Consider the following 24,455-nt stretch of genomic DNA (forward strand, 5'->3'; position numbering starts at 1 on the left):
CTAGCCTGAACAAAGCATATGCTGTCAGGACCAGCCCTGCACTGGCTCCTGAAGGAATGGACTGGGATGGTCTCATGAGCCAATTTCCCACTCCATTTGCGGCCAGGGCTGTTCATGGGTGTAGTGAGACATACACAGGGTGACGCTCATTTGCGCCTGCACACCCTGGGGTTGCAAATGTTCGAGGCCAGTTGAAAGTCTGGCCTAATTTCTACAAGTCTCTCTCCACAAAGTAACTTCAATTAAATGACTGGGGAGCCCCCTGTGACTGCAGCACATGAAGGGGTTAACAGTCTCAGTGGCAGTGGGTTTGAAGCTGCCTTGATAAGATAAGGCGGGGGGAGGGGGAAAGGAACCACCTGGTTTGTAATGGACATACTGCCCTCCAGGCCGCACTCTTAATGGCTTGCACAGTGACTGAGCATCAGGTTTCAGAGTAGCAGCCATGTTAGTCTGTATTTGCAAAAAGAAAAGGAGGACTTGTGGCACCTTAGAGACTAACAAATTTATTTGAGTATAAGCTCAGGACAAGCTGATGATGCCACTGAGGGCTAACCAGGCAGGGAAACAGCCCAAGAAAATCCCCACAACTGCATCCATCTCTGCCCAGCCAACAGAAAACAAGAGCAAGCTCTGGCTGGGGGGCTGCAGGCCTGAGGCCGTCACAGATTTAGGAAGGTTTCGGGGAACAGAGAAGGGACAGATTTAGAAAGTGCCTTTTCCCTACTGCAGCTCTATAGATCACTCCCTCGCAAGCCAACAAACAGTCCATGTCATAATCCGCAGCAGAGCAGATGGGAGGTGGCTGGAGACTCGGGGGCAGCAGTTTTATGGCTCCTTACCTCAGACATGTTGACACGCCCCTCCTGGAAGGAGCAGTCAGCAGCATTGTGGGTGCAGATGTGCCGATATTTACACCAGTGGCATGGGAAGGAGCCATTTACACAGGACAGGCAGCTGTAGGGAGAGAGAGAGCCGGTGAGATAGCATCAAAACACTGTGAGGCAGTCACCATCTCTTACGGTCCCAAAGCGCCATACAGTTGCAACAGGGACCATTTCTCCACCCACAGAAATGCAGCCACTTCTAGGGCGGAAGCCAATGGCTGTATTAATAGTCCATGGCAACGTTAGGCCATACATTAATTTAGGACAAGAGGTGAAAGCACACACTCACTCTCCAACTGAACCTGCACGGGGGATTTAGGGAGGCAGAATGGAATTACCCAGAGTCAAATTTGGCCAGCATATAGAGGTTAACATCCTGACTCTTGCTTAAAGTGCCATGGGATTTTTCATCACCACGAAAGGTCAGGGTCTTTATTTCACATCTTATCCACAAGGTTGTAACCGGTACAGCACAGAGCCACCTAGCACCACTTCGGGGGCAGCACACAGTCAGAGGAGAGAGCGTCCGTTACCGTGTCACCCGCCCCACTACCTCCAGCACAGCACCCCTAGCACCACCCGTGGGCACTGGGACCGAGTGCAGTCAGAGGGGTGACAGGCCCCACCAGAGTCACCCCTCCACTCCCTACATCAAAGCACCACCCTGACCCTGAGGTCAGTCTGGCTTCTAACAGGGGAGTCCCCCCACCATGCCAAATATCCACTCCCTAGCCTGTATACAAAGTTTACAGCGTCTCTTGCTCCTCTCCCTGCCCCAGCCATGTTCTCCTCCTCTCCCCCCCCCGTAACACATGCTGTGATAACACATGCCACGTGGTCAAAGGCAGGGGACCTGCGGTTGCAGGCTGTGACCCCTCTCTCTAACTTGGCAGCGCTGGGCCCTTCCTTTCCCGTCTGCTCATGAGGGGGCTGAATTGCACACTTTGTGAGCTTTATTTCTGGTTTTATGAAAGGCAATTTTAGCAAATGGAGTCAGAACAAGGCCCCTCCATTGCAGGGAGAAAAAGCCCACTGCATTAATGCACATTCATTCAGAGGAAAATTATAATTGGCCAAAGGTTGGGTCAGATTAACATTTCATGACTGTAGTTCCTTTCACTTGCTTACAATGCAATGTGTGTGACCCCCTCTGTCGGCCCCCTCCCACATCCTCAGTCACTCGCTGGGCTATGCCTGTGTTTCCTACCCCCTTCTCTGGTTGTTTGTGTGTCTCAATCCCTCCCATGGTTTTCTGTCTCCATCTGGCTGATTGTGTGTGTTGTTTCCCCCTTCTCTCTAGCTGTGTGGGTCTCTCTCCGGCCCCCCTTCCTCTCTCTCCTCTATATCTCCCCAGGGCCCATGTTCACAATTGTTTGATCCCATGAGCCATGCTCCTCTACTTTGAAGTCCCTGTGTCAGAGACGCCTGCTTTGGTAGGATACAGACATGGCAGGCAGGAAGCTTTTATTGAGTACAAAGAGCACAACTGCAGCCCTTCCAAAGCACCATAATTAGAGCTGGACGAGAAAAGGAGACCTGGAGTTGCCTCAGCATGTCAGCCGATTCCAGGAGGAATTGAGCAGCTAGCCAAGCCTGCAGCATTAGAAAGGCATGGGGCCCCTCTCACCCACCCACTGTACCATTGGGGGTGGTGCAATAGTCCGCACTGTGTCCTTGGTCCCACGGCTGGGCATAGGGATTCAGTGTGAAATACCAGACTGATCCACACAGAGAGGATGGTGGGAAGAGGCAATGCGCTCATGCTGAAGCCCCCTGCGGTGGACAACAAGTGCTGCTGGATTTGTGTTAGCTGTCGATCCTGCTCCAGGTGCTCGTGGTCTGGATGGGCTATCTGCCGACACTTCCTGGGCTCTATTACAAACCACCCCTGGGATTGTTCACCTGGGAAGAATCCTACTAACCTGATGGTATTTTGGCCTTGCTACATATTCACATGGCCTAGAGCTGATCACACCCAGCTAGCATGTTTGCCAAGATGTTAAACCCTGTCTATACTTGGCGTTAATACACTTTTAAACAGCACTTTGTTTAAAATGTGCCAGCTAATATGTTCTTCAGAAACACCATTTCTCCTGTCTAGACAAGGCCACCATCCTGTTGTAAGACACATTCCAGAAGTGCTTTAACAGCCTGGTTCAGGTCCAGGATCAGCTGACACAGAGTATTTCTAGTACAGATGGCGATCTCGCATCACAAGAGGACTCAACACAGGCAGAATCCCAGCTCTAAGCCATCACCCAGGTATTAATGTGGTTGTTAAATAGCTGTTTAGCGCAGAGTAAGTAAACGAACCGAGAGTCTCTCCATTGTGACACCAAACAACAGTCTCTGACACGATCCCTGCTTCAAGGGTCAAATCACCAAGGAGCTCAGTGGGGCATGTCTCCACTGGGAAGGGTACAATTCAGGTCTGCACCTCTTGAGTCCTGACACCACAACAGCTGCCACAAAGGGCTCCATCAGGACATGGCGCTGACACAACCTCACAAGGCCCTAAATTAATCCAGGACTCTCACTCTCAAACCAGGCTCACAAGAAGCAAGAGCATCCCATGGAACCAAACCCAGCCTGCTGATTGGGAGATGGGCAGCAGTGCGGGGTGGGGGACCAAGAGGGAGGAAAGAACAACAGCACAGCATAGATTACCCCAATCAAGGGCTTGTCCTGCTGCCATTCTCTCCACTAGAGCAGAGCTGAGCCCCCAGCAATTACATGGAAACACAGAGACCCCCTCAGGTACACAGGGCCCTTGGCAGGAGTGAGACCGGTGGACTGCCTAGAGTGGAAAGGCTATCCTTGAACCCCAGCTCTGAACCTGAACAAGTCAGGCTTCCATGCCAGCGCCCTCTGTGGGGCTTTCGCAGAGAGAGCGGTGAAGGAGTTGAATGGGAGGGGGAGAGCCTAGATCTGCAATGTAAGGAAACAGAATGCCTCCCAAACAGGAGGCTCCAACCAACTCAGGAATCACGCTGAATTCCTTCCCCCCCTACCCCTGCCGAGCTGTCACTTCAGAGGTGCTGGGATAACACAAGGATGATGAGTGTGACATAGATGCCAGGTCAGACAGATCTAGGTGCAGGCAGCTTCTGTTCAAATCCACACACCTGGGGCTTTGCAGGGACAGAGCTCCTTGCTCTCGAGTTTCACACCCCATTACATATACAGCAGTAGCTTTTTAAATCCATGCGCACACGCTAAGGAAATATTTAATTAAGCTGCTTGCAAAGGGGCTGAAGTCATTTCCATGTTTCGCTCACGTTTTCACTTCCAAATGAACAGCCCTTGTTGCTTTACCCACAAATATGTTAATTGAGATGCTCCTTATGCAAATATATGCAATTTTATTTCAGCTGCAGATATTCAACTTAAAAGCACAGCTGTAGCCTCCTATCTTCAGTAGCTTCGATGGGGTGGTGCGGAGCGGAAAAAAAACAAACAACAAAGCAAAAGGATTGCGCCTATCGTCCCTCAAGCAAGGACTGGGAGGCAGACAAATCTGCTGTCGGGGTGGTGGGGACTGGCAATTAATCCAAGCAGTAAAGCAGGATCCATGGAGAGGTTGGTCAAAGGGGGTTCATGGCTAAAAGCGCCTGATGGGGTGATCACTGAGGGCAGAATACACTGTTTGGATGGCCCAGTGGTATAACTAGAAATAAGAGGATGAAATGGAGCTCCAGCAAATGCAAGCTGAATATGAAGAAACAGCTCCTAGCCATGAGATTTTTCAGGCTGTTTCATGGTCTCTAAAGCCTCCATAACTCTGGACATTTAAAATGAGGCTGCAAAAACACTGGGGAATGTGTGGTACGCCCTGCTCAAGGAGCTGATGGGACCAAAGGGGACTCCTTCACCTAGGGTTCTGTGTCCTACATACAGATTTATACCTAGCCTTTTCCCATGTTAACTTCAAAGCTAAGCAGTCTTTTCTTCCTCTCCCTTTAAGGTCATGGCCTAATGCCTCTAGACCTCTTCTAGAGTTGCCATTAGTCCTGTATTGGGAGGGACAGTCCCACATTGGGGGCTTAATCCTCCAAGGCACTGAGGCCATGAGCTCCTCTCCGAGGCAGAGCACTCCAGCCGTTTGGGGGGGGGGGGAGGTAGGGGGCGAGTGATGAGTGTACCTAATCATCTTCCACTCCCATCTCCCAGCTTCCCCTGGGCTAAGTCTCAGGGTTCCCTCTAATTTTTCCCACCCGTGTGCAGAATGAATTTTGTTATGTGCACCAATATGGGGGTGATGTGTGCCACCTCACCTTCATATCAGTGCACATAACAAAATTCATGTGGTGGAGTGGGGCCGAGGGCGTCAGAGTGTGGGAGGGGGCTCAGGGCTGGTGCAGAGGGTTGGGGTGCAGGGATATCAGGGCTCCGGCTGGGGTGGGGCCAGGGATGAGGGTCTCAGGGCTGGGGGAGAGTTGGGATGCAGGGGTATGAGGGCTTTGGCTGGGGGTGGAGCCAGGAGGGGATCAAGGCTAGCACTAGGGCAGAGGGGGGGTGGGAGGGCGGACTCGGGCTGGGGTTGCGGGCTCTAGGGTGGGGCCGGGGGTGAAGGGTTTGGGGTGCAGGAAGGTGCTCCGGGGCACAGTGGGGAGAGAGGACTCCCCCCAGCTCTCTCCGCCATGGCAACTCTGGGGCTGGAGGATATGCACCCCTCCCCCCCCCCCCCACAGGTCCGGAGCAGGGCTGAGTTCAGGGTGGGGTGCCCCGGCCGCAACAGGTCTGGGCCACAGGGGGGTTTGGGCTGGGCCCCCCCGCTGGGTTCAAGCTGGGAGGGCCGGGCCACCAGTAGGGGCAGGGTAGGAGCGCCCCAGCCTCGGAAGCTCCAGGCCACGGCATAGCTGGAGCTGGGGGGCCGCCCCGGCCATGGCAGGTTGGGGCCAGGAGAGGGGCACCCCTTCCCCAGCCATGGCAGGTCCCCGGGCGGGTTCCCTGAGCACCTGCGCAGTGCTAAATAGGGTGCCACGCAGTTTACAGGGAATTCAGGTCTCCAGTATCCCCAGTTATACTTTAGGCTGGAGTGGACTTGTGTACCTTACCAGTTACCCACACCGGGTTCTCGCTGGCCTGTAAGCTTCCTCTTCATCTGCCAGGGAATAGACTTATTTCTAGTGACTAATAAGCTATTCTTCAGCAGCCTCAAGGGATTTAAATTTCCTAATTTATACCTTCAGGCTCCTTCTAACCTAAGAGAGTCATTTTTAAAGTGCCGGTTCCTGGAGTTCTGCAGGACATTGTTACTTCTTGCGAGGATTCCCCACCACCATGAAGATGTCAAACTTAATTATATTATGGTTACTATTACTAAATCCTTAGTGTACAGTGACATTAACAGAGACTGGCTGGCCAAACTCTATATAAAACATATGGCAGCTAGAACACAAGCACTAGGGAACCTAAACTAGAACACAGTTAAGGCATGTGTTAGCCTTGCCTATCCTAGTCAATTTCAATTCCAATTCCCCCCTATTCAGCAATATTTCCTTGGCAAGTCCAGGAGTCAGACTGGGACAATAAATTAGTAATTCTACTCTCCTAAACTCCACTTGCAGCCTAAGCTTCTCCCATTCAAGATGACAGAATGAGACCCAGATGGTACAAACCATGTTATCATCTACCTTGTCATACCAGGCGTATCACTGTGATCATAGACATTTAGAGTTGGAAGGGACCTCAGGAGATCATCTAGTCCACCCCTGTACTTTGAGGCAGGATTATGTATCACTAGACCATTTCTGACTGATGATTGTCTAACCTATTCTTAAAAACCTCCAATGATGAGAATTCCACAACCTCCCTAGAAAGCCTGTTCCAGTGTTTAACCATCTTTATAGATAGAAAGATTTTTCTAATATCTAACCTTACTCTTCCTTTCTGCAAATTAAGCTGATATCTGATTGTCCCTCTCTCTCCTTGCACGCTTTGATCAGCAGTGAAACAGTTAGCAGCCTTGAAATGTAAATGATCACGATTAGGTTTTAGAACTAATAATCCCATATTCATTTCAAAGTGTAAGCTGAAACTCTCCCAGAGCTAACTTTTCAGGCAGTCTGCAGACTCAGACACCACTGCACTAGTTCGCACTTGTTGTTATGAAGAACAACCTTCAGAACAGGAAGCAAGTGCTAGAGAGAAGATAATGAAAGCTGAGATTCTAGAGAGGAGATACTTCTAGCAGTAAAACGTACTGGTTCAATGAATCACGGCAAACTGGTCCAGTTGGATTCCAGGTGTTGACAAAGCACATGAAAGAGCCCGAGCTCTCTGCTTTATATTTGAGAGAAGCGCATTCTGCCCAACATCAGGCTGTACTGCATGTTTGGGGTTTTATCCTGAAGTGTCCATTTGTCATTACTGTCTGTTCCCGATGCAGTGGCAGGTTGCTCAGCAGCATGCTGCCATCTGTGCAGTCTCTCTCCTGCTTCCCACCATCAGGCATTTTTAATTCCTCGTCACTTATCAACTAAAAAGCTTTCATCACTCCTGATAACTGGAGGAAATCTCCCTCACACCGTCCCTTAAACTTTAAACATTGGGGCAGATAGCAGCTCCCCCTATTGCACCTGTTCTGCAACCAACCAAACCGGGGCTGGAAACTATTTATGTTGGAGCCACAATACAGACCCGAATGCAGGCGCAGAGCCCCAACCAGCTCAACTGCCATGTTATCCATGACTAATTCACCAGCAATTTCTCCTGCCTCCTCCAAGTGGTGGAGCCAGGTGCCACATGAGTGGAGACAAACTCATCAAAGACCTTAAGTAAGGCAAAAAAAAAAAAAAAAAAAAAAAAAAAAAACCTCTACCCCAAGGGATTGGATTCATTGGGGGCAACCACCAGGAGGCAGATTAGCAGAGTTTCCAGTCACACTCCCTCCCTCCTTGCCTCCTAAGAGTTTCTGAGCATTATGATGATGTTATTATTTGTATTACTGTAGCTCCTAGGAGCCCGAACCATAGACCAGGGCCCCACTGTGCCAGGTGCTATACAAACATAACAAAAAGATCCCTCCCGCAAGGAGCTCATAGTCATGAAACAATCCATGTCCACGGTCTTTCCTGGAACCTCTAAGGGGGCCACAATGGGCTGGGGTGCATCATGGCTGTAGGTCCCGCACCTAGAGAAAGAGCAGTGAGGTCTGCAGACAATGAGGATTACCCTAATAAACATAAAGCCTTGCAGAAAGCTAGGTGGAGTGAGCAGCATAGAGTGGTGGACACTGAGCCTTGGGTCTGAGGCCAGAATTTCTACTCATGGCCTGCTGCCCCTGTTAGGTGACGGCACAGCTGGGCTGCTTTCCTTCCAATTTTGGGTCATTGAAAATTCAACCCTGAGCAAATTCACAAAAGAAACACCTGATACAGGAGCACCAGGCGGCAGTGCATGCAGGTGTTGAGGTTAGTGAGTAAAGGAAGTTTCTGGAAACCACAGGAGAATCACTAGGCCATGTGGAGAAGGCTATAGTGAGTAGAAAGCATCACTCCTGATATCCCAGCAAGGACACGATCAGCTCCACAGAGTCCAGTCCACAGAGAACCTGTGGATCAATGCATCCGATGAAGTGAGCTGTAGCTCACGAAAGCTTATGCTCTAATAAATTTGTTAGTCTCTAAGGTGCCACAAGTACTCCTTTTCTTTTGCGAACATCAGGAGACAGTTTCCTGGTGGGACATTCAGCCAGTTTAGAAGTGGGCAGCTCAAGTCCCCATGGCATTCTTCCTTCTGTCCCAAGGCCTGGTCCAAACCTAGCGAAGCAACAGGAGTCTTTCCATCAAGTCCGATGGGTGGCATCCTTCTCATTCACCTTCACTTGCTCTTATCCCCAGGCATGGAGTGCATCTTGCCATTATACTGGTAGGCGCATGGCCTGGGGCATAAATCCATTTGCTTCTCTGATCTACAGCTTAGGGCACCCAGAGCTCTTAAGCGCTCTGTGCAGAGAGAGGAGAAGGCAGAGAATAAAACAAGAATCCATGGGCGGGGGGGGGGGGGGGAAGGTAAGCCTGATCGGGGAAACAAGTAGAGAGGGGAGGGAGAGAAGGAAGATGCAGGGTGAAGGTGGCCAAAGATGCTCCCCGAAAGTGAGAGAAAGGAAGAGGCAGGTGTTTGACATGAGCAGTCTGGGCTCTTTCATGCAAGGTGCTAGGAGGAAGCCCTGCTGGTGGGGAGCATTGCCTGGAGCAGTGATTTCTACAGAAGCCAGCCCTGGAGGAAGGATACAGAGCAAACCATGGGGAGGCGAGGGGAAGAGGGGGCAAGTTCTATTACAAGCACATAGAGAACAAGAAAGATTCACTGGAAAGGAAAATTATATACATGATCTGTGCTGATGGAAACAGCATCTGCATACACATAGCAGCTCCCTCTGACTTCCTCAGATCCCTCGAGCTACTTTTAAGACCATATCTCGGGATGAAAGATACATCCTTAGAAATATTAGATTCCATTATAGCCTACATTTGGAGTGGCAGCAGAGAGGGAGTGGGGGGTTGCGTTGCAAGCTCCTTGAGCTTTGCTTCCAGAACACACTGATGGGGGGGTTCTGTGAGGGGGCCAGTGACAGGGGTGTAACACCTTGGGGTTTAGAGAGCATGGCCCCTTTAAATCTTTTCCCTAAGTGGAGAGGAGGAGCAGTGAGAGAAAGGAAGGAAACTCCAGGTGGGGCTCTGGAGGAGGGAGAGAGAGAGAAGGGCTGTAGCCTGCAGGCCCTCAAAAAGTGAAGCAGCAGAGAACCTGCCTGAAGCCTGGGAAGGACAGGGTGGCCGAACGACCAGGACAGAAGCCTGGTGCCCCAGGACAGAAGCCAGGAGGAGCACTGTGCCAGGGAGGAATCGCCCAACAAGGACAGGCTGGAGCTGGACCCAGTATCACTGCTGCCCAGAGCTGCATGGGGCTGTGAGTACTGGGGCTTCTGACTCTACATTGGGAATAAGGTGGGAGGCAGTAGCTAGTTAGGAGGGGAGGTTGTTGCTCTGTGTGGCTTTGCAGAGAGTGGCAGAAGAGGACACCAGAGGGGTTTGTTGGGGAAAGTTCACTGGTGCCAAAGACTACCAGGAGCACTCAAGACCCACCATTGAACTGGAACTTTGCTCAGGACTCCTGAACTGTGTGTGCAGACACATTGCTCAGTATCTGCCCTTTCAGACTGTGCTGCCACTGGGCCTGTGGGACCTTGGTTTGAATGCAACCGTTTTACCGCTCCCCCTATATTTCCCCTTGTTGGTTTTTCTCCTCTCATCCCTCTGTAAACAAATCTCCCTTTGTTAAATCCATTGTACTTTTCCTGTGGGGGTGTGTGGGGTTTGGAACAGGCGCCCCGGGGCGGAAGGAATTTTTCCTGCTGCATTCCTGCATGCGCCGTCTCTTGGCCAGAGCTGTCTGCAGAGCAGACTCCATCTTGGCCATGAGGGCACTAAAGTTACAGGGGGAAGTCATCAGTGGGTTGATGACATTCCCTCCACAGAACCCCACGACCTTGGGCAGTCTCCTGCTAGTCGGTGGCAGACTTTTGGCCCTGTCACCAACTGCCAGCCCTCTTCGTACCCACCAGGGTACGAGAGAGACCTAGGACGGGAAGAGCAAGGAGTGCTGCAGGCTGGCTCTCACTCCTTTACACCCATGCCACTCTCTTTGCGCAACCCAACCCACCTCTGTGGATGCCTCTTTGAACTCACCTCTACACCTTCGTTTGTGCTGCCCCATGTCTGGAACTCCCTCCTGATCCTGCTCACTACACCTCCTCCCTCCCATTCTCAGAGTCCCTTCTGAAAAATCGCAGCTTCAAGGAAGCCTTTCAACCAAAGCCTTAGATTTAAAAAAAGAAACTTCAAGATGTGCACATTATTCTCCCAGGGAACTTATTGACTTTGCCCTTGTCCTCCCTACACCTCTGTGTGTCCCCAGCTCCTCATGTTGTTGTCGGTTTAACTCAGGCCCTGATTCTGCATCCCTTACTCCAAACAAGTAGCATAACAGTCCTGTTGGAGGCAGTAGGATTGCTCACATAAGTAATGCTACTCACTGGTAGAAAAGTTGCAGAATCAGGCCCTAAAGTTATACAATCTGCAACAGGCACATGATCTGTACTTGTTTTGTAAAGCACCAAGCGCATCTGAACACATGAGGGCATAGGCAGAATGATGTGGGAAGTCTGGGACTGGGATAGCAGGGGGACCAAAGTCTGGACAGCGGAGCACGAGCAGAGCTAGGACAGTTTGCACAAACCACCCGTCCATACTACACCTGGCTCTAGCAAGTACTAACAGCCCGACACTTTCCTGAGGAACACAATTAGTTTTAAGCTATAGAAAAAGAAGGAAAAGGCAACAGCGGGACGAGGAGCCTGGAAGAATCTGTGCACTGAGCAGGGGTGGCAGTGATTCACATGCTAGCAGCGAGCCCAGCCCCTGCCTTCCTTACACTGCCATGCCGCACCCGCCCCTGAAGCAATGCATAAATCCCATTTGCCTAATGGAGACTTATAACAAAAGCCTGACCTGTGAGACAGGGCTGCTCTATTCAACCGCAGCAGCATTCACATGCCTAAAGATAGAAGGACGCCCGACTGCAGCTGTGGTAGAGTTACAGTTGCTCAGCCATTTCTGTATTGTTCGGACCTCTTGTTTGTGATGCCCTCAAAGAAGCTTTATAAATAAATGTATTTTCCTGCTTCCCCATCGGACAAACACCAACTCCGACCCCCCTCCCCCCGTCCCACAGGGCTAACAGAGCAGAAACTAAACCAGCTTCCTTTGCTTTGCTTCCTTCTTTGTGCACCAGCATCACCCCAGACGTTGTCCTCGTTCTGGGGGTAGGGTTTATGGGCTGTCTGCTGCCACACAGGCAACATGAGGAGCTCACACGGCCGGTGTGGTGGAGGCTCCAAGAAAGAACAGCTTTGCTAGGAGATATTAAGGGGGCTCAGTTATCGACCACTGATGGTGCTTAGGGCCATCATCATCATCATCACCTGAGGCAGAGCTCTGGGCCTCCTTGTTTTCTGTGCCAGCACCTGATGGCATTAATGTCTCGCATACAGGAATTACACAGCCGATGGGCATGTATGAGCCCAGGCGTGATTTCCCCAATCCAAAGTGCCATCCCACCATCAATCAAGTTCCCCTCAGTGACTTTCCAAAATCCTGCCATCCATCCAGATCAGGTACCCTATCACCATTTGAACTTTTATGGGACCAGCTTCTGTTGGCAAGAGAGACAAACTTCTGAGCTTACACAGAGCTCAAGAGCTTGTTTCTCTCACCCACAGAAGTTGGCGCCATAAAAGATCTGACCTCCTGCACCTTGTCTGACGAATATCCTGGGACCGACATGGCTACAGCTACGCTCCCTATGCCATCTGACATTCTCCGTTCCCCTGTGCCAATGGGAGGAGTTAGCTTCCAGGCTAGTGGGGCTGCTGCTTTGTAATGGATTCATCTCTGCATAGGTGCCTACGTGAGTCTGAACAAACTTCTACTAAAAACCAAAAATTTTGCACAGTTTATCGAAATGAAGAAACTGAGGAACTAGCCCCCATGTCCCTTAAACTTCCCCCACCCTGTCCCCAGAGTCCCTCCGGTCCTGGCTCAAGACTTCAGAGACACACCACAATGGAAATTCTGACCAAAAGATTCCAGAGGGGGGAACCACCCCCAAAGAAATACTAGGAACAAATCTGTTTGGGTTGTCCACAAGAGAGGTTTCTTTCACTTTCCTCTGAAGCAGCTGGGGCTGGACACTAACAGAGTTAGGACACTGGACTGGATGATGTCCCTAACCTGCGTTTGCCAGAAGCTGGGAATGGGCGACGGGATGGATCGCCTGATGATTACCTGTTCTGTTCATTCCCTGTGGGGCACCTGGCACTGGCCACTGTTGGAAGACAGGATTCTGGGCTAGATGGACCTTTGGTCTGACCCAATATGACCATTCTTATGCTCTTAAGGATGGCCCCTTCTCTGATCCAGTCTGGCAGTTCCTGTGTTCCTACAAGCCAGCCCTCCCACCAGTACCCTCCCACTCTCATATCTATTATTTCCCCCCTCCTAGATGTCTGAGTTCAGATGAGTTCTCCCTTCAGAAGCGTGTTCCTATATTGATCTCTCTTTCTCTCCCTCTCTGGAATTCTCAACTCACTTTCAAGGCAGATTTCTCACTCATCTACGTAGCCAAAGAACACAGTCTCTATTCAAGTTGATAAGGGACCTAGCATAATGTCTTTATCTCTAAAGAGGACTCAATTTCCTGAAGAACACCTTGACAGGGGAGTTAATGCTTACAAGGAGGGCCCTGTCATCTGCATAGGTTTGGACACAGAATGACTAATTGGATTAGCAAAGCAGCTGGAGTAGCCTTTAAAGGGTGTGCACCTGATCGGGACAGAAAACCCGCAAGTGGCAGGGCAAGCCGGGAAGGAACCTACACTAGGTTCTCCCCGGGAAAATTCCTATCCAATCATCCCATCACGGTGGCGGGAGAGTTTGCACCCTGACCTAAAGACCAGCCTGCATGGCCAGCCCAAAAACCCAACGGATTCATATGAATTCCGGGGTCAGTGGGAGGCCCCTACCATCGGTGTGGGGGTGGGGGGATGTCTCTGCATCAGCTCTGGGTCTCTATTGCTCCACAAAGCATGGCTCAAATATAGGTGTGCTGACAGGGCTCCCACAGTTGATGGCTACCCTAAAGACACCCCCCCCAACAAACACACACACACTTTAAGGACAATCCCCACTGCGAAGGAAAGACCTCAGAAGAAGACTACAGCCTGGGGCTATACATTTTGTCACTCTGTGCTCTACAAAGCTGATTATGTCCCCCCACAGCCCAGCTCTTCTCCATAAACGGATCCCACCACCTACAGAGTCTCCTCCTCGTGATCCAGGGTAAGGGAGGAAAAATCGTTGTCACAGAAGTCGCTAAATCCCTTCTCCATGCTGAAATGTGCATGGTACTAGGGAGTGCAACAGAGCCCAGTGTTACTCTGTACGTTTCTCAGCCAGAGATTTAGTGAAAACACACAGAGCCTTGGGCTCAGGACAGCTTGCTCTAGGCCTCAGACTTCACACTAAGAGCACTAACTAGCTACCTCTTAACCAAAGGCCTCCCCCAGGGCATTTCAGGGAAAGTTCAGCCTTATCTAGTCACTATACATAGAATGGCAGATGCCCCCAGCACAAGGAACAAGTACACAGTCAAACACTTGGTGCTAATCTAGGTTTAACAAACAGGAGCCTGGGTCGTCTTGCTGCAGCTTTTTGTGAAAGGAGAGAGACTAAATTCTTCTCTGCGCGTCTGCTAGATGTCACATAGGGCTGGCCTTGAAAAATCAGCTGTGAGGCAACCTTGTCAACAGCACTTCAGTGAGAACTGGATAATCTGTATTGAGAGGTGTTATAGGCCTCCAACTCCTAGAGTCACGGTGATTCCTCTCTCTGCAAAGCAGAGCGAGAAGAGAATCATTGTGAGGCTCTGTCACAGCTCTCCCTTCTCAAAGCAGTTTGGAAAATATTGACAAGGTCAAAACAAATTAACTCATGGGGGCATTTATAAAAAAAGAGTTCTAACCCCCTCCTCCTCCCATCTCGGATTTACCAGGAGGACTCCAAGACTCTCCCAGTTCCTGTTTGTTAATTGGAGCATGGGAATCCATAGCTTCCCAAAAGGGGCCATTACTGAGAATCCCCTACCTGTCTCCTTGTCAGCGTCCTTCACTTGCAAGAGGTTACTACGGAAATCAGGAACAAGGCGCATTATCTTTGTCGCTAATGCAAACTGACTTGTTTTCAAGCAGACCTAGCTAGTTTCTATTTTAATTCAATCCTGAGGATACTCAGGACAAGGTCTGCTTTCCTGGTGACGCTGTAATGCAGCAGTTACACTGGAAACAAGGGGTCTGATTCCCACCTGCACCTTGCAAGAGGCCCAGCTCCAGACAGCAGTGGGCAAGTGGCAAAACTCTAAGCCCAGACCTCAGCACACATTAAAGCTGCACTACTGGCTGTTCTACCTTATGGCAATTTCCCACCGCTACATATAGGCTGCTCTGCAGCCCAGAATAGCTGGGATACTCGCACAAGCCCTCCAGCTCCAACACACCTCTTCCCACCCTGACCCACTCCATAGCATACTCCTGTGCCACAGATTGTGTGGGGACAGTGACACCGGGCCTTATGCCTGCCTATGTCACCGAGGGAGTGCCTGCACCAGAGGAAATTACAAGAGATAGAGGCTTGAATGCCATCCAGATGTGGGATCAAGATCTCACCTCCTCCTTGAAGAGAGCCGTGACAAGATTTTCCAAGTGATTTTGGTGCCCGACTTGAGACACCTTAAAGGGCCTGATTTTCATCCCCACTCTGAAAATCAGGCCCTTTTATGGCATCTAAAGTTGGGCACTGTAAAATGCTAAGCATTTATGAAAATTGTAGCCGGTATCAAGAGATTTAGGTTGCAAATGTTGGAAAGGAACGTAAGAGAGGGGGAGGGGAGGCAATTTACAAAAACCTAACACCAGTCGAAATGTATTCATGGATTTTTTAAAAAGCTTTCAATATAAACAGCCTTTTGTGGTTGTTGATTTCAACATTCCCCTGGGCTATCGGAAAACCCAACATGGCAGCACTCTGCTGGAGAAACAGAAAACACAACCCACCAGAAATAGAAAGTGCAAGTGACCAGCCTGAGGTTTCCCTTCCCCCAAGCTGAGGAGGTCCAAAAAGTAAAACAAGCAGCAGCAAAGCGGAAAAGTAAAGGAGATTGCTTAAAATTCTTTCTGCTGTCGTCATCTGAGGTGATTAGCAGTAATGCAGGGAAAGATTTTCTAAGCCCCCCAAAGCAGAGCTCCCTATAACCAGGGAAAGGAGAAATGCCAATGAAATTCATTAGAGATTTGGTTATGCTAATCTATCGGGGGGAGGAGCCCATGTCTAGAGTGCTGGTTGGAAGTACAAAGCCCTAAGATGATAAATCAGAAAGAAATAGGATAGAGTCCCCTTAGGTTGCTCTTTCAAAGATACATTCACGGGAGAGACTTTTTAAACAAGTTATTTTAAGCTCATCTTTGACTATTGATGATTCATTTTCATTGTGGTCCCTTAGAAATAAAAAAGAGGGGAGGTAACATACTGTTCCCCTACCCAAGTCTCACCTGCAGCCAGACCAAGATTCCCAGGGTCCTTTGAAAATGCACAGAGAGCCCAGTCCATGCGTGGCAACAGGAATCAAAGGCTCTCCACACATGGCAGGACCAGACCCACAATCTGCAAATGGATTTTAGCTGCAAATTTTGTGGGTGCCTTTCCAGAGCTCTGCTGAGAACACACTGGGCCAGCATTTCCACTAGTGTAAATTGGTGGAACTTCATTTGACTTCCCTGTAACTACTCCAATTTCAGCTGGCCCACAATTCCTCTGTCTTTCTATAACGATTTGAAAATCTCTCAAACCTTTCATCCTCAAGCAGAGGAATGATTCAACACTCAGGCCCTTGTCTCCTGACCTAAGTGAAGCTGCCCAAATGTAAAAGTAAAACATAATACATGGTGATCAGAAAACCAGACAGGAAAAACATTAGCCTTGTGGAAAAGCACATTGTTCCTAATACAGAATTTATCAGGCTGACTTATAGATTTTCCTCTGCAAAATATGAAACCTGGATCCAAAAGGCTATTAACTCTGAAGAGATCCATTAAAGCCACCTGTCTGCAAATGGTATTTAAATGTATTGCATCACCCTGGATACTGTCATGTTCTTTGGCTATGACTTGACTGCAGGGCACACAATTAAAATTGCCTCCAAACTCTAAAATCCTTGACGTAAAGAAAATAATAAAAATGTTCAACAGCCTTGAACAAGGACTTTTCTATCAGCTCCAAGCCAGCCCATAATATTAATGCATCCATAATTAGCCTTTTTAAATAATGCATCCAAAATCAAACCTCAACCTGGTAATAAATCAGGCAGGGATTTTTGTTACGGGTTTTTATTTCTAAGTCATGCCCATAAAATAAAATGCCATTTTGCTCAGCATCTCTCCCCTCTAGATCAAGACGATGGGCCCCCAATCCGGCCATAGTTGATGCCACTTGTAGTTAAAAGTCTTGTTTCTTTTACTGATTTATTTTTTTTTAAAATCACACCTGCTTTTTAAATTTGCAAAATAATGACATGCAACTTTCCCCAGCACAAGCTGATCTAATGTTACTAAAATCTCATGACATGAAGGGAGACAAAGCTCTTCTCTTGGGTCAAGGTGAGAGAGAAAGTCTAGTTTTAAAACTCTTCCCCCTCTTGCTCTGCAAGGGAAAAGATCTGCTCTCTGAAGAAGTGGCAGGTGGTACCAAATTGCCAGATGTGGGACCGGCCTCACCTCCCCAACACAAAACACCTGGAGGGAGCATTCCTTTCTGTATGTCACAGCCTCCTCTGTCCACCTCACAGTCCTGACTGCTCTGCTCTGATGCCAGCCTTTAGGCCCCAGAGACCCTTCCCAATTCCACTTGGATACAGGCATCTCAACTGCTTTTTCCCTGATCAAAGCTGAAAACTCAGCTTGTTTGATGAATTGTCTTTGAAGGGGTTTTTTGTAGCAGAGCTCCAGGCTGCTCCTCTGATTTGAAGCTAAACTCTTCTGCAGAAAACTTTCCAACACACATTGTCAGACATTCACTCTGCTGGAATCATTGATCACCCTGTCTCTTGAATACAGGGTTTCTGGCAGAACAGAACCACTCACACTCTTGAGCTCTGAATTTTTTGCCCAAATACACTCCAGACTCTTCTCTAACTAAAGTTTGCATACTACACTTATTGCCATATGACTTATGAGGAGAGGCTGAGGGAACTGGGATTGTTTAGTCTGAGGAAGAGAAGAATGAGGGGGATTTGATAGCTGCTTTCAACTACCTGAAAGGGGTTCCAAAGAGGATGGATCTAGACTGTTCTCAGTGGTAGCAGATGACAGAACGAGGAGTAATGATCTCAAGTTGCTGTGGGGGAGGATTTAGGTTGGATATTAGGAAAACTTTTTCAGGAGAAGGGTGGTGAAACACTGAATGTGTTACCTAGGAGGTGATGGAATCTCCTTCCTTTGAAGTTTTTAAGGTCAGGCTTGACAAAGCCTTGGCTGGGATGATTTAGTTGGGATTGGTCCGGCTTTGAGCAGGGAGTTGAACTAGATGACCTCCTGAGGTCCCTTCCAACCCTGATATTCTAGGATTCTACCATTCATACTATCTAAGCATGGGGTATACCAGCCATCACTGCATATCCCAATAGTCCACACTTTCATCACAAGCATGGCTCAAACACCCTGTAGATCCACATTGAAAGAAGGTCCCAAAAGAGACTGGATAGAAAGCTAATCCACAGTTACTTCCACTTAGAAAACTCTTGGGCAAATGCCCCACCATACGTAGGATGTTCCATTCAGCCTTGCAGGAACGTCCCAACCTGCCATCCAACAGCCCTAGGAAAACGAAGGATTTCATGAGTTCTGCATAGCCAAGTCATTCCTGCCCTGCATGTTAACTGTTCGGAGGAGTAACAAGATGCTCAGCCCCTGAAAGAGGAGTTTGAGTCACAGGAATTGCTAAGGAGTCTGCATTCTGGTGAGTATCCACCTCATTCCAGTTTCTTCCAAAGCTTTCCAAAAAGAAAATCCTAGTTTTTAAATGAGCTTCTGCTATGAGCAGCGACTGTAGAAAAGAGGCACTGTGTGGATCCATGTTTAGTGTCTCACACCTGCTTCCAGGTCCAAGTGCTCCATTTACAAGTAAAGAAACTGGGTGGGTGTGGGGGGCTATCCAACTGCCAGTCCTGCAAACTCATCGTAGGCTCAGAATGTCACACTTTTGGGCTCTTCCCTTCCCGGTTCTGCAGGCCAAGTTATGCCTTCACAGACACCCTTCTGTTTGAGTGCCACCTGTGCAGCACAACGGCCTTCTATGAGATTACACAGGTGTATCTGACTGGAACTTTACAAACATTCTGTTGGAGAAGCAGCAGGAATGGACTCCCACTCCCTCTCTCTTAGCTGCACAACAAGGATGGGATGGATTTATAAAGCATGACTGTTTAGAAGTTTCCCCTGTTCTCAGGGGCCCTGGCCCAGTCCTTGCCCCTTCACTACACCAAACTTAAGGGGAAGACCAGACAGCTTAGATCACCAACAATCCTACCCCAAATCCCAGTGAGCCATAGCACACAGTTAGCACCCTGGGCCTGTCTACACACGTTTTCTTTGGTGCATAGCTGGCATCTCTCCCTATCTGCTTCTGCCTGTCTCCATCTCTCATGCCCGACTCTGACCCCTCCCCAGAACGCACTCACGCAGCCCAGGTCACTTACGACTGATGGACGCTGCAGTTGTAGAAAATGAAATCCACAGCAGCAAACTTCTTCCCAGTCTCCTTGGATTTCAGGTAGAGCTTCACCACCCGCTTGTCACCTGCAAGGGAACAAGGTGTATGCACTGTTCAGAGAGGGGCCACAGGCAAAAAAGGACATGGATCAGAGAGAGACCTACGGAACCGAGCACATGGCTCAGCAGCGAGTGATCAAGGCCTGTGTGGGGATTGACTGAGGCACGAAGCGATCCCAATTAACCCCAAATAGCTAACAAAATCACCCAGTTATTGAGATAAAAAGCGAGTGCTCTCCTTCAGGAAGCCTCCTGATTGGCTGGCGGGGTTCAGAGAACAGGCAAGGTTGCTCTGAGCGGCGCTGACAGGTTGGGGAGTGGGGGGAAAATCGGAGGGGCACACACCCTGGGTTGCATTTATGGTAGCAGCAAGGTGAGGGGCTGAGGAGGACACCCATACCAGATACTGGAACAGTCTAAGCCAGCGCAAGAGTCTAGTGGAGTCTACTGCAAAATCAGCCTGTTTGGAGAATGCTCCAGTGCTAAGGCATGAGGTGCCACAGAGCCCTGTAGGGTACCACAATGCTAGACTGGCAGTCAGACGCTCGGGCCATCCACAGGCTGCTGTGCCCAAGAAGCGGGAGAGGGTGAGGGCAGAGCACAATGAAGCATCTACCCCCTTCTTAGCTGCAATCTCCCCTCTCTTACCCACACAGCATATGAACCAGCGCCTCCAGGAGCCAAGTTCTTGGCGGACTCCCCTGCGTGACGCTATACAGGAACAAACTCTCTGTGTAACAGGTCACTACACCATTTGGCCCAGAAGGAGGATGGTCGGGCCAAATCTCATGGGCATTGTGACCCCTTACCCCAAGTCACCATGCCACTCACTGAAATTTGGCCTGCTCATCACTTCCCCCAGCAGTGTCACTGGAATGTGCCCCTGACTCACAGCTCTATCCCGGAGACAGGTGGCTGCTGGAATTTGTGATCCCAGTTACATGCACATACAAGTGCGCAGAGAACAGGAAGAGCCTCTCCTTTGCTGCACGTCCAGCACCACAGCATCAGCACCGTTGGCCATGGAAAAGAGCTGCTAAGCTCACCCAACCATCTCCCCAGGGCCAATGCAGGACTGATCCTGACAGGGCACTCCCTCATGTCTGGTCCAGGCCAGCTTTAAATGACCTAAATGATAGGGCCTCTGCACTGCTCTCCTGGGGAGACTACAGCCCTGTTCATTTCATCCAGGGGGCAGGGGTGGTGTGTATGTGTGACAACAGCGCGTGCCTGAACGCCCACACCCTGACCACATGTGTATTGACACACTTTACCCCTCTCCTCTATCTGGAGGCAGAGAGGGGGAATGTCACACACATTTACACTATAGATAGCTAGAAAGAGCCAGGGCTTTTAATGCAAGTTAAAATATACAGGCTGGGAATGGCTGAGCAGCCATCAAACTATTCCACACATTCATGTCTCCTCGCTGCCTTCTAGGTCTACAGCTCTATGGTAAGTGCGGAACTAAGTCATAAAGGGAAAGCTGGTGGCCAACCCAGCTCTTATCTGCATGTGGCTTCCATGGGAAAGTCCTGCAAGGTATGTCAGGCAGCCACTGCAAAGGTGACATGGGCCAAGTGTGGTTCCTAAACTCACCCCTGCCCCTGGTGATGGGGATCACATCCTTTGCAGATGGAGAGCTACAGTAGATCCTCCCGTCTTCAATGCGGCTCTCAGACTCCGTGAAATCTTCAAAGGAGCAGTTTACCCCGGCGGAGAGATCTGGGACGTTCCAGGCTTGCAGAACCAGCTGGGGAAAGGAGGGAGAAATATCACACAGAGCTAATAAGAGGAACTCGTTAATGATCAACCAGACCAAGCCCAGCCAACAGGCCAGGCCAGGCCAGGCACAGTACCCACATGCTCCCCGAAATCCAGCAAGGGAGCCCAGCCCCAGTCCGTAAGCAAACACTTGCCCATTCCTGAAAACCAGGGGGCAAGGAAGGAGGTGAGATTCAGAGTGTGTAAGGCCAGAAGGGACCATTAGATCATCTAGTCTGATCTCCTGCATAGAATCACAGAAGATTAGGGTTCAAAGAGACCTCAGGAGGTCATCTAGTCCAACCCCCTGCTCAAAGAAGGACCAACCCCAACTAAATCATCCCAGCCAAGGCTTTGTCAAGCTGGGCCTTAAAAACCTCTAAGGATGGAGGTTCCACCACCTCCCTAGGTAACCCATTCAGACACAGGAAATCAAATGCCTTACAAAATCTAAGTATATTACATCTACAAGGTTACCTTTGTCAACCAAACGTGCAATCTGATCAAAGACTGGATTCAAGTTTGTTTCCCAAGACCTATTTTCCATAAAAACTATGTTCACCGTCATTAATTATATTCCTATCCTTTAACTCTTTATCAGTTGAAGCCCGTATCAGTTTTTCCATTACTTTGCCCAGGACTGATTTCAAGCTAAGCAGCCTGTAGTGAAGCAGGTCAACACAATAGCCCTTTCTGGTGTGCCTTTTGAATATGACACATAAGCATTCCTTCAGTCTTCTGGAATTTCCCCCTATATTAACAGAGATTTATTAAACTCTAACATCAGTGAGTCAGATATCTCGTTAGCCAGCTCTTAGGTGCCAGTTAACTGGATCTGCTGATTTAAAAATGCTTATCCCTAGTAGATGCTATTTAACAGCCTCATTAGTTACTAATGGACTGGAAAGTACTTCATCAACCTCATGTGATACAAGTACATCATCCTGCTTCTTTCCAAAAACAGAACAGAACGATTATTGAACAGTTCTGCCTTTTCTGCATCATTAACAACAATTTTACTGTCTCCAGGATTTCTTTTGTTACTGATATACTTAAAGAAATCCTTATTATCCCTAGTCCTGCCAGCAATGGATTTTTCCCTCTCTTAGCTTCCCTTATCAATTTTCTGGATTTCAGCATTTGTAATTTATAATCGATCGCTACCTATTTACCCTTTTTCTATTTGTTCGATACTGCATTTTATTTCAAATTGTTGCCTTCACTTTGCCACAGCGCCAGAAAGAAGCTAGCTCGGGTGACGCTTATACACCCCCAGGCTGAGCAGCTTACCGAGACCTCGGACATGGTGACCGATATGTTCTTGGGCTGGACAGTGAGCTGGACGCACTGGTGCAGGTCCGAGGCAAAGCGCTGAGGCTCATCAGCCCGCTCACATCGATCCTTCCGCGAGCAGCTGCAGAGGGTAAAATAGCCATAGTGAGGACAAGGGAATCCCCGAGCTCAGAGCTAAGCACCACCCAAACCTGTGGGAGGACCAGTCACGGGGAGTTACTGCTACACTGAGCTTTACACAGAGCTCAGAGGCTGGCCAAGACTAGAGGATCCACATGCTGCAAACTCACAAGTCAGAGCTTTACCATGGTGGGATGGAGAATGGACATCACATGACAGGCAGGTTCAGGAGTCCTCCTAAATCCCTGAACAACTACGGCTGATCCCAGAGCAGGAATTTGGACAGGATGTATCACACCCACCAGGCAGCACCCCTGGCTACTCTAGCCCTGGGTACCTCCAACTGCTCTCTTCCAAGGCACCCCAACCAGCAATGCAGCACTCCTTGCTACTCTAGCCTGGATACACCACACAACTCTGTCGATGCACCCCAACCCAGCACTGCAGCACTCCTTGCTACTCCAGCCTGGGTACACCACACAGCTCTGCCGATACACCCCAACCCAGCACTGCAGCATGCCCCTGAATATTCTAACCCTCTCCCCCAGTTCTTTGATGGTGCTCTCATCTAATTATGTGGTGGCCTGGGGTGGCATGAGAAATTATTTTCCACTTGTACCCTACACCCTGCTATGGACTCAGGTTTTCCGAGGATAGTGCACTAACTTACTCCCTCCCCTTGCACCGGTAACAACCAGCTCCTCCAGAACATGCTGAAGTTTCCCTTTCTTTCCTCTATGCTCTAAGTGCTTCTTTCCCCCAAGTACATCAAGAAAGCAGCTCCGGATTAACCAGCCCTCATGGCCTGGGGGCCGTTCCCCAACTCTGCAGCCCCTTCAAGACGCACTGCTTCCCCCGTAAAAGAACTTCCCTTTGCTTCCCCTCCCTTTATCTGCAACAACATTATTGCATTATGGGAAAAGTTTAATTAAGTGGAGGGCAACAAAAAAAAGAAATGCCTGGACACATTTCAAGGTCCTAATGGCCGTAATCTGGGTGATTTATCCCCTGAGCAGATGCCAGTGCCACACCGTATCTCAGAGACCCCGAAATATGCTCTGTCCCATCCCTCTCCCACCCCTCGAGGAATCATGGAAGGAAATGTCAGCTCAGAATTCAATTAAACGCTCTGCACGGCTAGAGAGGCAGAGCTTTGCCAGGGACAGACACACTTCCAAGGTGAAAAGGAGTACTTGTGGTACCTTAGAGACTAACAAATTTATTTGAGCATAAGCTTTCGTGAGCTACAGCTCACTTCATCGGATGCATTTCTTGGAATTTCATGGAATGCTCTCCCCACGCCCTCTGCCACCCGTGCTATAGAGCGATTCCAAGGCTCTCAGTCCGTGACCGCTCTGCTGAGGCTGTTCACAAGGGTGGGACTTAGTGCCTGTCATGGTGGTAGCATATGGGCACCGGTCTGCTCACGACTGGGCTGAGTCCCAGCAACTCAATTCACACCAGGCTCCAAACCACATCCGGTCACAAAGGGGAAAGTCACCACAGGGATGAAATGCCCTGGACTCCAAAGGGCTAATGGGGCGATCCAGACTTCAACACTGCAGCACCCTGGATGCCCAGAAGGGCTGGAGAACAGCTGAGCAAGGGCGAGCTTCTCCATTGCCAAGTGGTCTGCATTAATGTGTGCTGCAGGGGGATGGGAAGCTCCTGCCCGTCAGGGAGAGAAGCTTCATGTCTAATCCTTAGCTACCCGGCAGATCTGACACTCAGAATCCTCTGTGCACTAGATGGCTGGCAACTCGGAGCAGGCTGCCATCAATCACCCTCGCAGCACCACTTCTTTCCAGGGGACACAGCACAGCCAGAGAAGCTAGCAAGAGACAGCACAAGCCAGGCAGATGGGCCCTTATCTCCCAGTCTGGTCTGCCACCAGCTGGAAATTGGTGGGGAACTAACCCCTCAGCCAGTGCCCCTCTCTGAAGGGCTCTCAT

At 49.6% G+C, this 24,455-nt stretch overlaps 1 protein-coding gene across 1 annotated transcript in view; it reads right to left on the minus strand.

Moving 5' to 3' along the window:
• Positions 1-24,455, minus strand: part of PLXNA1 (plexin A1) — a 274,845-nt gene that overhangs the window by 111,102 nt on the left and 139,288 nt on the right. Inside the window, 4 exon segments of the mRNA XM_038409069.2 lie at positions 843-957; positions 19,254-19,353; positions 20,926-21,079; positions 22,381-22,504. Of these exon segments, the coding sequence (XP_038264997.1) occupies positions 843-957; positions 19,254-19,353; positions 20,926-21,079; positions 22,381-22,504 (493 nt within the window).

Source organism: Dermochelys coriacea, chromosome 7 (genome assembly GCF_009764565.3).
Source record: "Dermochelys coriacea isolate rDerCor1 chromosome 7, rDerCor1.pri.v4, whole genome shotgun sequence".
Taxonomy (NCBI): domain Eukaryota; kingdom Metazoa; phylum Chordata; order Testudines; family Dermochelyidae; genus Dermochelys; species Dermochelys coriacea.